The sequence below is a fragment of the Ranitomeya variabilis genome, chromosome 2 (genome assembly GCF_051348905.1).
Source record: "Ranitomeya variabilis isolate aRanVar5 chromosome 2, aRanVar5.hap1, whole genome shotgun sequence".
Lineage (NCBI taxonomy): Eukaryota > Metazoa > Chordata > Amphibia > Anura > Dendrobatidae > Ranitomeya > Ranitomeya variabilis.
The window spans coordinates 577,675,988-577,690,896 of record NC_135233.1 but is presented as its reverse complement, the minus strand read 5'-3'; the positions used below and the strand labels follow the sequence as shown (position 1 = coordinate 577,690,896).

Sequence of the window (14,909 nt, the reverse complement as noted above, 5' to 3'; positions counted from 1 at the left end):
TGTCGTCTGCATTTAAGGAACTTTCTTAAGGACTGTTGCTGCATGGGCTTCAGTTGTGTTATCTGTCGTCTGGAGGAGCGTGGACTCTGACTACCGACTATACTGGCGGGAGATATGAAATCTGTGGGCCAACCAAAAAGTTGGGAGACAGTGAGTATCACCTGGTATGGGGGTAGTGGGACTTCCGGCCCCAAGGAGGGGATTTTGCGGACTGGAGGCAATGCAATTTGGCCATCTACCTGGAGTTGTTGTAAAACCATAGGAGTAAGGAATAAAAAATAGTTGTATTGTTAACCTGCCTAGGTGATTATTACAATCCACAAGGTCAGATCTTCACAATAACCTTTATGCCATCTTAGTGAATGGAGTAAAATAATCTGCAGCCTTCAATGGTACAAACTGAGTCGAGGAAGGTACCCAAGTAAGGAGAGCAATGTCCGCGCCTGTTAATTCAAATTACCTCTAGAATCATCGTAAAAACCTTGTAGCGTGAAATCTTCCAGGACTTCTTAAATACTGTAATAATTGCTATACCATGGCGGATAAGTCCACTTTCCGCTTGTATACATTATGTACTTTGTTACATAGTAACCACCCTGTTCTTCTATTTACACCTTATAAAAGATTCTAGCGATGTGTCACTTACTTGACTGCTTGCTGTAGTTTGCCTAGAATCCCTGTTTTCTCTGCTGTAGATGTAGCAGTTCTCTGAATGAGGAACTCTGTATAACCCCTTCCACATAACTGATTGGCAGTTTCTTGTGTACATTGTCAGCAATTTGCCAATCAGTGGTGGGGGCGTGGTTACACAGATCAGCCTGACTAGGAGGCACATGAGAACTAGATAGGCAGTGATAATCTCCTGCTGATAAAACACTGACTGTATTGAAACTACAGCACCCAGCTTAATAAGTGACATCTCCCTGGAATCAGGCTCTTTTGCTCTACATTATGCTTCTCTCAGATGAAATGCAAAAACCTGCTGACAGACTATCTTTTTGGCTTTGCCTAGTCTTTGAGGAGTCTAGGTAGTTTCCCCTTTTTTCTGTGAACCGCCCGAATGTTTCAGCAGAATTGTCCAATATGGTCATAAAATTTGCTATATCGTGCAACACATAAACCCAGTTCAAGTTTTTTTAAGCAGCCCAAACCAACACCACTATTACTGCAATGATTGCCACAATTATCAGATAGAGGATGAGAATGAACCTGTCCAAGACAAAAGCTACTAAGTGCCATTCTGACTTTGCTGTCTCTTCTTTTTTGGAGACAATGAGATGTCGGCGGACCATGAGCAGTTCCAATAGTAATCTCTTGAGTAGCTTAATCTCTGGACTGTCCTTGGAGTTCTTCACTAGTTGTCTATTAGTTTCGGCTTCTGATTCTTGAGCTGCTGGAGATTCATCCATAGCTAGAAACAAAGGAATTCACATTAGGTCGGGAACAATTGATTGACAATCACTCGGATTACTGGAGGTCTGGCTGCCGGATTAGTAGTTATCACTTGGGCAATTTCGGACTGGCCATACATTTCACCTGCAGTGGTGGACATATCACTGGTTCACCATGACTGTTCAGGGTCCCAACTTAAGAAGTAAGGAGGCCATTACCACCTCCAAGCAGGTAGAATTGTCTTATGATGAGCTATTGGCCTGCAAGGGGCCCCTATACCGTTCTTGCACAGGGGCCCTCTTCTGTCTGTGTCCACCAGTGGTTCCATGGGTTCACTCTTAATAACCATCTCAAAAAAGAAAGGGGACACCTCTCTATTACCCCAAGAAGACATATACACCTATACCTTTATTGTTAGCTGCATGAGTCGCGGAATCTGTTAACTCTTGATGGGTAGAAATTCGAAGGACAAATGCCAATCGCTTCAGTACCCAAAGCTTCAACCATTTGGGCACCTCCGGCCTGACAGCAGACAGGTACAGCATATAGGATATAAAGATGGAGTCGATGATGCTAATAATCATTATCAGTAGACATACCATGCAGAAGACACCTGGACATGGAAAGCACACAGTCAAACACCAGAAGAAAAATATATATATATTTATTAACTTCGAATATTGGAATTTTGGGAGTTAACAGTAAAATTGTCTTAAGTGGGAAATAAACTGCAGTATTGTACTATGCGCCGCCATCGCTTACATCCGGCCAGAGGAGATTGCAGCCATGTCTGCCATCCGTGGACAGCTGTGAAGCCCAGGCTATGGCTGCGTGATCGGTCATTTTATCATACACTCCAGCATTACCTTGTATTGTACAAGAGATCGCAGTTTCAAGTCCTTTAAAAGGACTACCGTAATTAAAAATATAAAAAAAATGAAAACTAAATATTAAAAATTCATAATATATATTTTTGTACTATAATATATACCTTATATATATATATGCACAAAAAATATATATGCATTTTTTTTTAATATTCAGCTAATTATTTTTACATATATACACACATATATACAAATATGTATATATATATACAAATATATACATATATGTTAAAAATATAAAGAGAAAATATATCCATTTTTTCCCCTAAATATCTTGCTATATACATACAGTACAGACCAAAAGTTTGGACACACCTTCTCATTTAAAGATTTTTCTGTATTTTCATGACTCATGAAAATTGTACATTCACACTGAAGGCATCAAAACTATGAATTAACACATGTGGAATTATATACTTAGCAAAAAAGTGTGAAAGAACTGAAATTATGTCTTATATTCTAGGTTCTTCAAAGTAGCCACCTTTTGCTTTGATGACTGCTTTGCACACTCTTGGCATTCTCTTGATGAGCTTCAAGAGGTAGTCACCGGGAATGGTCTTCCAACAATCTTGAAGGAGTTCCCAGAGATGCTTAGCATTTGTTGGCCCTTTTGCCTTCACTCTGCGGTCCAGCTCACCCCAAACCATCTCGATTGAGTTCAGTTCTGGTGACTGTGGAGGCCAGATCATCTGGCGTAGCACCTCATCACTCTCCTTCTTGGTCAAGTACCTCTTACACAGCCTGGAGGTGTGTTTGGGGTCATTGTCCTGTTGAAAATAAATGATGGTCCAACTAAACGCAAACCGGATGGAATAGCATGCCGCTGCAAGATGCTGTGGTAGCCATGCTGGTTCAGTATGCCTTCAATTTTCAATAAATCCCCAACAGTGTCACCTCACCATCAAAGCACCCCCACACCATGACACCTCCTCCTCCATGCTTCATGGTGGGAACCAGGCATGTAGAGTCCATCCGTTCACATTTTCTGCGTCGCACAAAGACACGGTGGTTGGAACCAAAGATCTCAAATTTGGACTCATCAGACCAAAGCACAGATTTCCACTGGTCTAATGCCCATTCCTTGTGTTCTTTAGCCCAAACAAGTCTCTTCTGCTTGTTGCCTGTCCTTAGCAGTGGTTTCCTAGCAGCTATTTTACCATGAAGGCCTGCTGCACAAAGTCTCCTCTTAACAGTTGTTGTAGAGATGTGTCTGCTGCTAGAACTCTGTGTGGCATTGACCTGGTCTCTAATCTGAGCTGCTGTTAACCTACGATTTCTGAGGCTGGTGACTTGGATAAACTTATCCTCAGAAGCAGAGGTGACTCTTGGTCTTCCTTTCCTGGGGCGGTCCTCATGTGAGCCAGTTTCTTTGTAGCGCTTGATGGTTTTTGCCACTGCACTTGGGGACACTTTCAGAGTTTGCCCAATTTTTCGGACTGACTGACCTTCATTTCTTAAAGTAATGATGGCCACTCATTTATCTTAGCTGCTTTTTTCTTGCCATAATACAAATTCTAACAGTCTATTCAATAGGACTGTCAGCTGTGTATCCACCAGACTTCTGCACAACACAACTGATGGTCCCAACCCCATTTATAAGGCAAGAAATCCCACTTATTAAACCTGACAGGGCACACCTGTGAAGTGAAAACCATTTCCGGTGACTACCTCTTGAAGCTCATCAAGAGAATGCCACGAGTGTGCAAAGCAGTCATCAAAGCAAAAGGTGGCTACTTTGAAGAATCTAGAATATAAGACATAATTTCAGTTGTTTCACCCTTTTTTGTTAAGTATATAATTCCACAGGTGTTAATTCATAGTTTTGATGCCTTCAGTGTGAATGTACAATTTTCATAGTCATGAAAATACAGAAAATTCTTTAAATATGAAGGTGTGTCCAAACTTTTGGTCTGTACTGTATATATATATATATATATATATATATATATATATATATATACTGTATATATATATACCGTATATAAATTATAAATAATTTGCTATAGATATATACATATATATATATATATATATACTTTGTTCTTAAAGTTTCGTAATATATATATGAAGTTCAAACAACTCCTCTTTTTTCTGTAGTGTAAATAAGATCTAAAAGGATAAAAATAATTAAATGTTAAAATTAATCACAGTTGTGATTTTGGAAAGTGAGGAGGAAACATCAAAAGCAAAATAGGGGTCCATTCTGTTGGCCAAGGGTCAGGATAAATGTACCCCATATTTGAGTCTTCTCTAGTGACAAATTCTGTTAAAATATTATTTAGTGGGGTGTGATGTCTTTCAAACATCAATATAAAATGTAGGAAACAGCGGTCTAACATTTTAAAGGAGTTTTCTGGTTTTGGAGAACTCATTTACCCCGGCTGAAGTTTTTTTAAAACAACAAACAAACTGGGCTTTACTCTCCCTCCCCAGGTCCAGCGCTGAGTCCCTGCTGGTGTTCCCGGAGTATTTATTGTCTGCAACCCTGAGGTCACGTTGACAACGCTGCAGTCAATCAGTGATTACTCTGGCCTTAGTGACAGCACAAGCTGCTGAGCTCACTAATTGACTGCAGCGCTTTCAACATGGGGAAATTGGAGTCTGGTAGACCTGGGGAGGGGGAGTGAAGAAAGTTTTTTTTGTTGTTTTTTTACAAAATGCAACCTGGAGCCCCCTTTAACCACAGCAGTGCTATCCGAGCTATAAGCATTAATGCACATACCCAATATTGGGGGATTATCGGTGTTAGGCAGAAAATCATTTAAAATCAACAGCAGCACAGAGAATCCAAGCACGACTGTTATCTTAAATCCCAGGCGCTCACCGCCCTCCATTGGGATGAACATGCTCGCCACATCTACTAACACAAGCAGACAGGCCGGGATGATGAGATTGATGACGTACAGCACCGGAGCCCGCCTGATCAGGATCTGCGAATGACATGAAAGAAACATTAATAAAGTGGGAAAATACAACTACTTCAAGGGCTTCTCTACTTGGCGAGAGACTTCAGGCTGTGACCCCTCTGGGCTCCGAAATTGGTGCAATATATTTGGATGGAATTACCTGATAAATGACTTTGCTCCAAACCTCTCCCGACTTGGAAACATTTACATGAAAAACATTGATTTTTTTGAGATCCCATTCTGATTTTGCAAATTCTTGCATTGACGTTAACGTAACGAGCACGTCACTTGAGGACGGGACCAGCAGGACATCGGACACTGGTGGGAGATTGCACATCGTTAGTAGGTCCTACGTCTATGGAAGTCAGTCTAATTAACCTGGACAACATTTTGGATTGCTTATTAATTGGTAAAAACAGTGAAATCACCAATGTTGAAGATCCTGAGCAGTTTATATGCCCCAAACTAGCGCCACTTCAAACTGTATTGGTGTCAACATGACGCTGATGCAGTTGGATGGTATGGTGGAGCAGGGAGTCACAGGCTCCCTGCACCACCACTCTCCATCATGTGAGCCACAAGGTGCCACACACTTACGACCTATAAGATGGCGACGCCCCAGCATTGTGCTACCTGTGGTCGCCGGAATTAGGCGAGTATAATCTTTATTTCTGGCATAAAGGTTGCTTTATTGGACTACGAGGGGACAATAAAGGGAGCATCATTACATTTCAAGGAGGCATTAAAGGAGCATGAACACTTTGTAAATGGAGTTTTATTTGTTTTAAAGGGCACATTATTTGCTTTAAGGGGGTATTTAGGGGCATGGCAGTATTACTGGATTAGGAGACCATGAACATCCGTGAAAAACATGGACAGCCCTATGCTTCCAATAATCCTTGTGTAACGCCTCCTTCTGGCAGTGCTGTAGATATTACACTTAAAGGGGGTGAAGTCGAAACTCTGCAGTATAATAATATTCACGTGTTAATAAATAACAGGTAAAACCGGACGGCCGCCATCCCTATGTTTGTCCTCGCCGGTCCTATTCTTCTATTTACCTGGATTCATGCTAGTGCCAAATGTTAGATTGCACTTTTGTGTGTCAAAAGGGAAATTGTAGAGGTCAAGGGGACACGTGGTCACCACTTTCAGAGTTTTAGTCCTCCTTATGGTGCCGTTGTGATACAGCTGCATGTACAGCACATCCAGAGAGTCATCCTCCGTTCTGTTGAAAGTAAAAAAAAGTGCAGTTTTTAAGCGCATTAAAGTGTGACAGTCAGGTGCGCCGTCAGGAGTTACCCATAGTCAGGTGAAACAAGAACACTTTACTTTTAGATTATGGTTGATTTTATAGCTGCTTGCACTGGGAGCAGGCAGCAAACGATATTCCAGAATATAGATCACGTCCCGTAGCAATGTCTAGACAAAACCTTATGTGTAATATAAAACATTAAATCGTTGGCCGCTTTGATATAAAAGCTTTAAATTAACTATATTAATAGAAGTTATTAAAGGGAATCTGACAGCAAGTAATTGCAGGGGCAAAGACCCTGATGTCAGTGATGTATCACTTACTATGCTGTGCTTAATACAATCAGTATTTTATTAGCAGGAGATTATCACTACAGGACTAGGTGTCTTGTGCCTCTTAGTCTAACTACGCCCCCACAACTGACAGCTTTCTGTCAATATACAGTGAGTGTACACAGAAATCTGCCAATCAGGTGTGGGCGGGGTTATACAGAGCTCAGCATTCCGAGCTCTGCTAGATTTGCAGCAAAGAATACTGTGATTTTATTACAACTGCTGCACCCAGTAAGCTAAGTGATACATCGCTGGAATCAGGGTCTCAGCCCCTACATCATGTTGCTGTCAGATTACAAAAAAACTGCTGACAGATTCCCTTTACCAATACATTATCAGTTCAAATTCTGCTGACTTCCTTACATCTCCTGGTGCTGTGCCGCCCATAAAAATGTATGCTAGTCATGTGTCGCTTCCCATCCATGCTACATCAAGCCGTGGGGGAACTATGCTGATACATATCAATGGCTCCCATCATTAAGTATCCAGTGCATGTGCTTTAAAGCCGTAATCACTACAAATTACATGTACCGCAACAGCGTTTCTGGTGCACTGGATACCAACTGACCCTTTACCCATGGACCAGTGGGTCACATAGGTCTTCCCATCATCTGGACCCAATAGTCTAAGCATTCCCCCTGCTACATTTATTTTGTAGGTTCACTATAACAAGAATATACTCCTGGGTTTTTTTTACTTACATTTCCGATATGTTGATGTCAGGGATCCACACTGAGCCCTCCGGTATGAGGATACGGTTTATCCCACAAAAGTCCTCAGGATTCCAGAATATGAACTGATTTTCCCAGATCTGTTAAAAAGCCAAGAAGATCAGTAATCCGTAGACTAATAAACCCTAACATTAGTATCAATGACCGGTCTGTAATTAACTTTTGATATGAAAATGTAGAAGAGATTGGAAACTATGAACCTGGAAGACAGGTGGAGAAGCAAAAGGATGGAATAAGGATGTGCAGCGCCCCAGAGTCCTGGTCGTTGCAGTACTGATGCTCCGCCGCTAAGGGGGGCTATGGTACGTCTGATGGCACTGAAGGAGTTCACCTGACCAGCTATCACAGACACCAATACACTTCACGGTCTGGCCTCCAGGGGGAGCTAAGGGTGCTATGTATTAGGCCACTCCTCACAATCTGGTAAAACTGGGGGTTGGATAGGAAGTTAGTCAGAAGCTGACTGGGTTGGAACCAGGCAACATCCTGTGGCAGAGGGTGTTGCAGGGGAAGATTCAGGGGGTCCCTGTCAGGGGTGGGATCCTGACAGAGGCCTAGCGAACAGAAAGAACGTTACGGGACCGTGCCTGCACTTCATTGCGGCGGTACCCCAAGAAAGGACAAGAAGCGAGGTTTATTGTGCTGAGTGAGAAACGAGATCAACGCAACAAGGAGAAACACCAGTAGGAGTCGTGCTGTAAGATGAGGCAACATCCTACTGAGGCGCGTAGCCGGTGGCCGGAAATGCCGAGGAAGTATTGAGCTCCAGGCCTTACTTCAAACCTACGGCAGGACAGTCAGTTCTAGGCGGGCTGTCTCACCCAAAATCACCTAAGCAGACATAGGGGGCAACATTTGGAGAGGGGTGACTCTAGGGTCCCGGAAGACCTCCGAACCTACCCGTCATACGGGTGCGTCCTAGCCATATCATCTGGGGGACGAAGAAGAACATCATAATCGAGTTGTGAGGGAACTTCAGAAACAGACACAACAGTTGTGAGGACTATCCCGTAAGCACAGCAGGGAAGGACTACAACACACAAGCGCTAGAAGGTAGGCACAGATTTCCACCTGCAAAGGGAACTCTGGAGGTGCCATCGGACCGGCCGGACTCAGGTAGCCCGGTTAACCGTATTCCGGACTGAGGATCCTGAAGCCTTCAGTAAAGAGGTAAAGAGACTGCAACCTGGTGTCCTCGTTATTCACCGCGACCTGCACCACACCACGACATCATCACATTCTCAACTTTCACTGGACGCCCCTCAGCTGGGTCACGGACCGAGCCTAGCCACCGTGACAACCCCAGAACTGAGACGCAGAGGCCCGGTACCGGGTGCCCCTCGGCCCTGCGGCAGTGGGGGTGCTCCAGATGGATATGATGAAGATAGGTCCATTACCATTGTCATAGAGCCCATGCTGGCATCAGAGAGGGAATGGCGTTCCCCAATGGTCCCAATAAGTGGTGCCAGTTGACTTGGCCTTGGAAAGATTGGCTCATTGCATAATGCTTGATCACAAAATGTCAATATGGAGAGTGTGAACGATCAGCATCCTGTACAAGTACAGAGGTCACAGGAGCTGAGAGTAATCTCTGAGGAGACCAGTGACCAAGTCTCCAGCACAGTAGCCATTTCATATAAAGAACACAAGGAGATGTCTGACAATAGGAAAAGTGATTTACTGTGTTTGATATTAACAAACTTATATTTTTAATTTTTCAAAACTTAGTGGTTCATCCTATTTCAGAGATCGGTGGTCCCAGGCGTTAGCAACTTCTCCTGAAATGTGGCAGGGAGCTTCCTTGTATGTTGATGGCATGGGATGACTTTCTGGTCCAGTTCATTAGCTAAGCCTTTTCTATGATGGATGATATTGAGATCCGGGTGGCTTACCTGATGAACTGAACTAAACAGCAATCCTTCTTTATCATGTCATCAATAGACAGGGAGGGGAGAAGAATCTTACCAGAAACTCAAAACTTCAGGGACTACAAGTTGGGCTCGGAAATAGGATGATCCAACCAACCAGCTTCATCACGTCTCCGACAAAGAGGGTGAAGGAAGCTCTCTGCTGGTGTCGGAATGACAGCCTGTCTCTTCATAGAGGATTTGAGCTCTAGTGTCACCTATTGAAAGCAGCGATCCTAAAAGTCCATATCGACCCTTTAAAAAGCCTTGTCACATGACTTATGATAAAAGCCCAAACCAGAATCTCAATTTACAGACACGTGTTTTGGGGTGTTGCTCCTCCTCAGTGCAAAGTACTGTATCTGATTTGGCTAGGTGGGAGACCTTTGACTAGGGTCTCAGAGGTTACGTTTCTCCTTAAGGACAGTGAAAAACCAAGCCTGGCATGCCAGGGTAAGCACAGAGATTGTACAATGTCACCAGATCCCGTGACTCTGTTGTGAACATGTCAGTCTTTTTCTGGAGGCTATTTACTTAGTGCAGTCTCATACCACTCACAAACATCTCACCATTTCAAAGTCCATCAAGGTTGTCATAATTTGAAGTTTTTCATCCTGTAAAAAAATAAATTTGTTAAAAACGTTATTTTTATCGTCTTAAGTTCTTCTCACATAGGTTATTGTTGTTTTTATCAACACAGTTTACACTTGTACAGCTATTAGTCTTGCCATGACTAGACGTAAACCTGCTGTAAAACCGGCCTCAACCACCTGACTGCAGTCAGCCACCGACAGCTATTCCTCCCATCGCCCTCATAAACATGCAAGCTCAGCTTGGACAAGTGAGTCGCCCGCCAGGGCAGTGGGGTACTCGGTACCGGGTCCGGTCGCAGTTAAAGGGGATGTCACGGTGGCAGGGACCTGGTCCGTGGCCCTGGGCGCCCAAGTAAAGGGATTTAATAAAGTTTGTGTTCGTGACGCCACCTGTGGTTCTCGGTCAGAGGGGACCGACGCTGCTTAAAGGGGTCCTCTGGGGCGATGTTGCTACAGCAAGATGGTGATGCTTCCCACAGGTGAAGCAGGGTCCCCAGGGCTCCCAGTGTGCTGGGCAGGGATGGTGTATGCCGACAAATAAAGGGAGGACACAGAGTTGCAGTCTTTACCTGGTTTACTGATGGTAGCAGGCCACAGTCCAGGGTACCAGGGACAGGTGATGATAAGGTCCAGCCGGCCTGGAGGCAAAGGTGGATCCCTCTACCAGGTGAGGTCCGTAAGCCTTCCTACTCGTGCTAGTATGCGAGGTCCCTGCTGCCTGTAGCTTGCTGGCAAAGTCCTCTCTCTCCTGTCCTGGGACAGATACCTGTATGGTGAGCAGTGTGAGCCTTTTTATATGGTCTCTATCATGACCCGGGCTCTTCAGGTACTGCTTCACCTCCAGGTGTGGTGTGTGCAAATAACATACAGTCCTCTGCCCTCCAGTTCTGTCGTGCGACCTGGAGTACAACACGACCTCAGGCTCCCGATGCCTGGTTCCTGCGCTTCGGCTCTGAGGGTGTCCGGTCAGTTCCCCTCTGAGCCCCTTCCCTTCCTCTGTGCTCCTTTCCTCTGATGCTTCACTGCTTTCAACCCCTTGGGTTCACCTCCTTTCCTGGAGCTGCAGCTCAGTCTTGGCTGCATGGCTACGCTCTCTGCTCTCCACTCCTCACTCCTCAGTCTACAGGTGAAGTCTGTACTCGCTCCTTCTGCTTCTATTGATTGGTGGCGCCATAACTTTATTGTTTACGAAGTGGGGCGACGATGCAGCAGATCTGTTGAATATTCTGGGACTTGTGGCTCCTTCTTTGCAGGTAGTTTGGGGGTTAATTATTGGACATGATTTTAACTTTAATGATCTGTGAGCCTTGGGAGGGACTACACACTTTGCAAACCTCTTGCTTCCTGCTTCTAGTTGTCAGTTATAAATGCTACTTACTCTGGTTCACTTCTGTTACTCTGCTCCTGCCCAACTAATTTGATTCCGGTTACTGATCCCTGCTCGTGTTTTGACTATTCTTCTGCCTGATGACTTTATTCCCATCCTGATCACCAGGTACTGATTCACCTTTCTGACTATTCTCTGCAAACCTACTTCACCTGCCAGCAGCCACTTCGTGGACTCAACTCAGGGGCAGAAAATCGGTCAAAAATCAAAGACTATGGTTCCCCTAGGACCTTTTAGGTGCTGCCAGTCTTTTACCGATACTGCTCTGTGACATCCAACCTCACATCTTGTAATCAATCAACTCCTGTAAAATAGATCTCCTAGACCAGTGTTTCTCCACTCCAGTCCTCAAAACCCACCACAGGTCATGTTTTCAGGATTTCCTTAGCATTGCATAGGTGATGGAATTAACGCTTGAGTTGGTGATGAAATTATTACGTGTGGAATACTAAGGAAATTCTGAAAACTTGACCTATTGGTTGGTCTTGAGGACTGGAGTTGAGAAACACTGTCCTAGACTGATAAGGCTGGTGTACTTGCTTTGAAAATCCATGTCAGAATGAATGAACATTTTTTACCGATATTATAATAAGCAGTAACCGGACTATAAAGTGTTAGTTTGATAAAACTTTTAGCCGCCTGTGTCTCATCTGCAGGTGTGTAAGTGCCGGTGAGACACACCTTGTGACTATAGAAGATGAAGCAACATAGGTGAAGTTCAGGTGAAGTATATATATATATATATATATATATATATATATATATATATATATATATATACATACGGTATATATATAAAATAGTCGTATCTTTGTATATACTGTACCATTTCCAGGACTCCTCTGAAGGTCATATCCACTTTTACAATGGTAGGTTCCCGCCAGTCTTTGACAGATCTGATACTCACAAGCTGAAGAGACATCCCGTCGTTGCTAATACTGTCCGTCACGTTGTAATAGCTGCATACGTCTTGGCCGCACGTCACAGCTGTAAGTCCATATACAATATTATCATCGGACACTACAAGCTGCAATCCTTATTTTCCAGAAAACTGATTGTTATTGATCAACCAACCAAAGATTATATATTCAGCAGAAACCATAAAGTGACATCTTCAAACACAAGAAACATGACAATAAGGTATCCTAAGGGTTTGTGCATACGACCGCAAAAATCGAACAAGTGCTATGTGTCGTTTTAAGAGATAGCACTCGTCTCCATGTTATTCTATGGGACCATGCACATGTCTGATGGAAAAAAATTGATTATCTGATTGTGATCGGCCATTCAAGCCTATGGGTCCATGGAGAACATCGGACGTCACTCAGATGTTGCGGTCTGATTTTTCACGGACAGACTGAATGGAGAAGGTGGAGATTTTTTTTTATTCTCCACCTCTGAGAAAATCAAACTGTAATCAAACTCTGATCGGTGTGTGATTAGCATAATTAGACCAATTTTCTCCGATGAGAGAAGGATGGTGGTGTGACCGTAGCTGATACTCTAACAGTTCATGGATTGAAAAGAAACACCACTCCATACATAGTTTATGTAAAAGTGCAAATCAAAATATACAAAGTATGGAATCTAAAACTATCACAATATAAAATTCATCCGAATAGACTAATGATAGTCCTGATGGCTTTTATACTGTAAATATTGAGCTTGGTCTTTCCGCCCAGATATGGTGTCACTCATGTTCTTGGGTTTGCAGCTCAACCACCTACATTGAGAACCCTTATAATAGAGATACAATTTATAAATTATTCCCAAAATATTAAGTTATCCCGTATCAGGCTCTACCCATTCTTAAATACTGCACATGATAGGCCAAGTTAAGGGTTCCAGAAGCCCGATCTCAGGTGATCCTAAAAGTCAGACCCTCAGATATCAGTAAGTTAGGGGCTAACTTAATATTTGGGGAATAATCCTTTAAAATAATTACAACAGGTGTCACAGAAGCATTTAAAAAAGGGAAACTTACCGAAGAGAAGAAGCATGAGAAGAAGAGTCCTCTTCATTTCTGAAGCAGTTCTGGGCCCAAAAAGACGTCCTTCAAACCTCATTGTTCATTTTCTAAACCCTCCACAGGCCCAAACCTTGCGGTTGAACTGGACAAGCAACTTATTTCCGAGAACATGATTTTCCACACGAACAGGAATTCGAAGATGTAACCAGAAGAAGTGATCACACGCAGAAGACTATACACTGAAGACAGCACCAAAGCCACCGCTCTATGTTACCTGGGAGTGGTAAAGAGGAGGGAGCAGAAAGGAAGGGAAGGTGGAATCGAGAAATCAGAGCTATGTGCATTGTTTGCTGGAAGACAAGGGTTAAATAAGATGCAACAGATCGGAGCGATGAAGTTAGTGCATTTGGACCGTAATGCGATTGGACTGTCCCCGAAATACAAACTTATGCAAAAATACAGAAAATAGAAAAATTAGAAAGTTGGCGCAATGGTCATTGTGTTCTTTATGGTCATTTTTTTCTCTTTTGCTTTTTCTCCAATTGGATCCAGAAATTTGGCTCACTGACATAAAACTTTGTGGTACCATTCACACCTGCATTTTGGCATCTCAACATTTGCAAGCTGATCATGAACAAGAGGACTCGGAGCTTTCCTCCTGCTGAGGTTTTATAAAAAGTTACACATTGCTGCAATACAGGGGTTGGTGCTCACCTGGTGAAGTAGATTTACTAAGCCATAGGTAAAGAAGAGCAGCACTAACTAGAGGCATAGATTGCCACGGGGCTTGGCTAGCCAAATGCCTCCTGGAACATCGAGGGCTAGTAGACCAAGATATCTGGAAGTGCTGGATGCAGCAGAGTTTAGCACCAAGGATCAGTTGAGACGAGTAGACAGGCAAGTATCTTGATACAGCAAAGTTGAATGTGCAGACAGAACCTTCAACCTGCAGATGCATTTGAAGACAAGTATTATGATGCAGCAGAGTTGCAAATGCAGACTGCATCTTGGATCAGCAGAGATGAGTAAGCTTGCAGATACCTTGAAGTATCAGAATTGAGATCAGGAGATAAGGCAAGGTACGTGGCCACGGCATCTTCACCTTCAGAAGTCATCCGGGGAACAGGGTGAGCTAGGGCGCCCCATAGTGTTAAGGACAGGGAAGGAGCCCCTGGTTCTGTGTCACCTGACAACAGAGTCATGACACTGTCCCTACTAAATCTTTCCAACAGATGCGCCGCCAAAAAAACTCGTGACAGATTCTCTTTAAAGGGGAGATCCATTGAAAACAATCCCGAGATATGTTATAAATAAGTGTGATATGATCACATTGGTGAAGTCTGATAGATCACTGCTGATTCCAGAATGAAAAGTGTCAATAAATAGGCAAACCACTTTGGTACTGTTTACAGGTTTCTGATACTGGGATTTTGTAACACAACTTTATAGGAAAAGGGTCCTCACCTTGAAGCGTTGATTGCTGAAAATGCTAATCAGACCTCCAGAATAGACTGCAGAAGAGAACCTGCTACTTGCCATTCGTATTTTTG

General features: G+C 43.4%; 1 protein-coding gene across 1 annotated transcript; it reads right to left on the bottom strand.

Annotated features, from left to right (window-relative positions):
- Positions 1-267: 267 nt before the first annotated feature.
- LOC143807098 (5-hydroxytryptamine receptor 3A-like) lies at positions 268-13,626 on the bottom strand. Its single transcript, XM_077288315.1, has 9 exons — positions 13,375-13,626; positions 12,217-12,377; positions 9,980-10,024; positions 7,474-7,583; positions 6,247-6,413; positions 5,346-5,503; positions 5,002-5,209; positions 1,799-2,005; positions 268-1,411 (listed from the first exon to the last, which is right to left on the bottom strand). The coding sequence occupies exons 1-9, from the start codon at positions 13,454-13,456 to the stop codon at positions 1,137-1,139; spliced, it is 1,413 nt and encodes a 470-aa protein (XP_077144430.1). The 5' UTR covers positions 13,457-13,626; the 3' UTR covers positions 268-1,136.
- Positions 13,627-14,909: the final 1,283 nt, after the last annotated feature.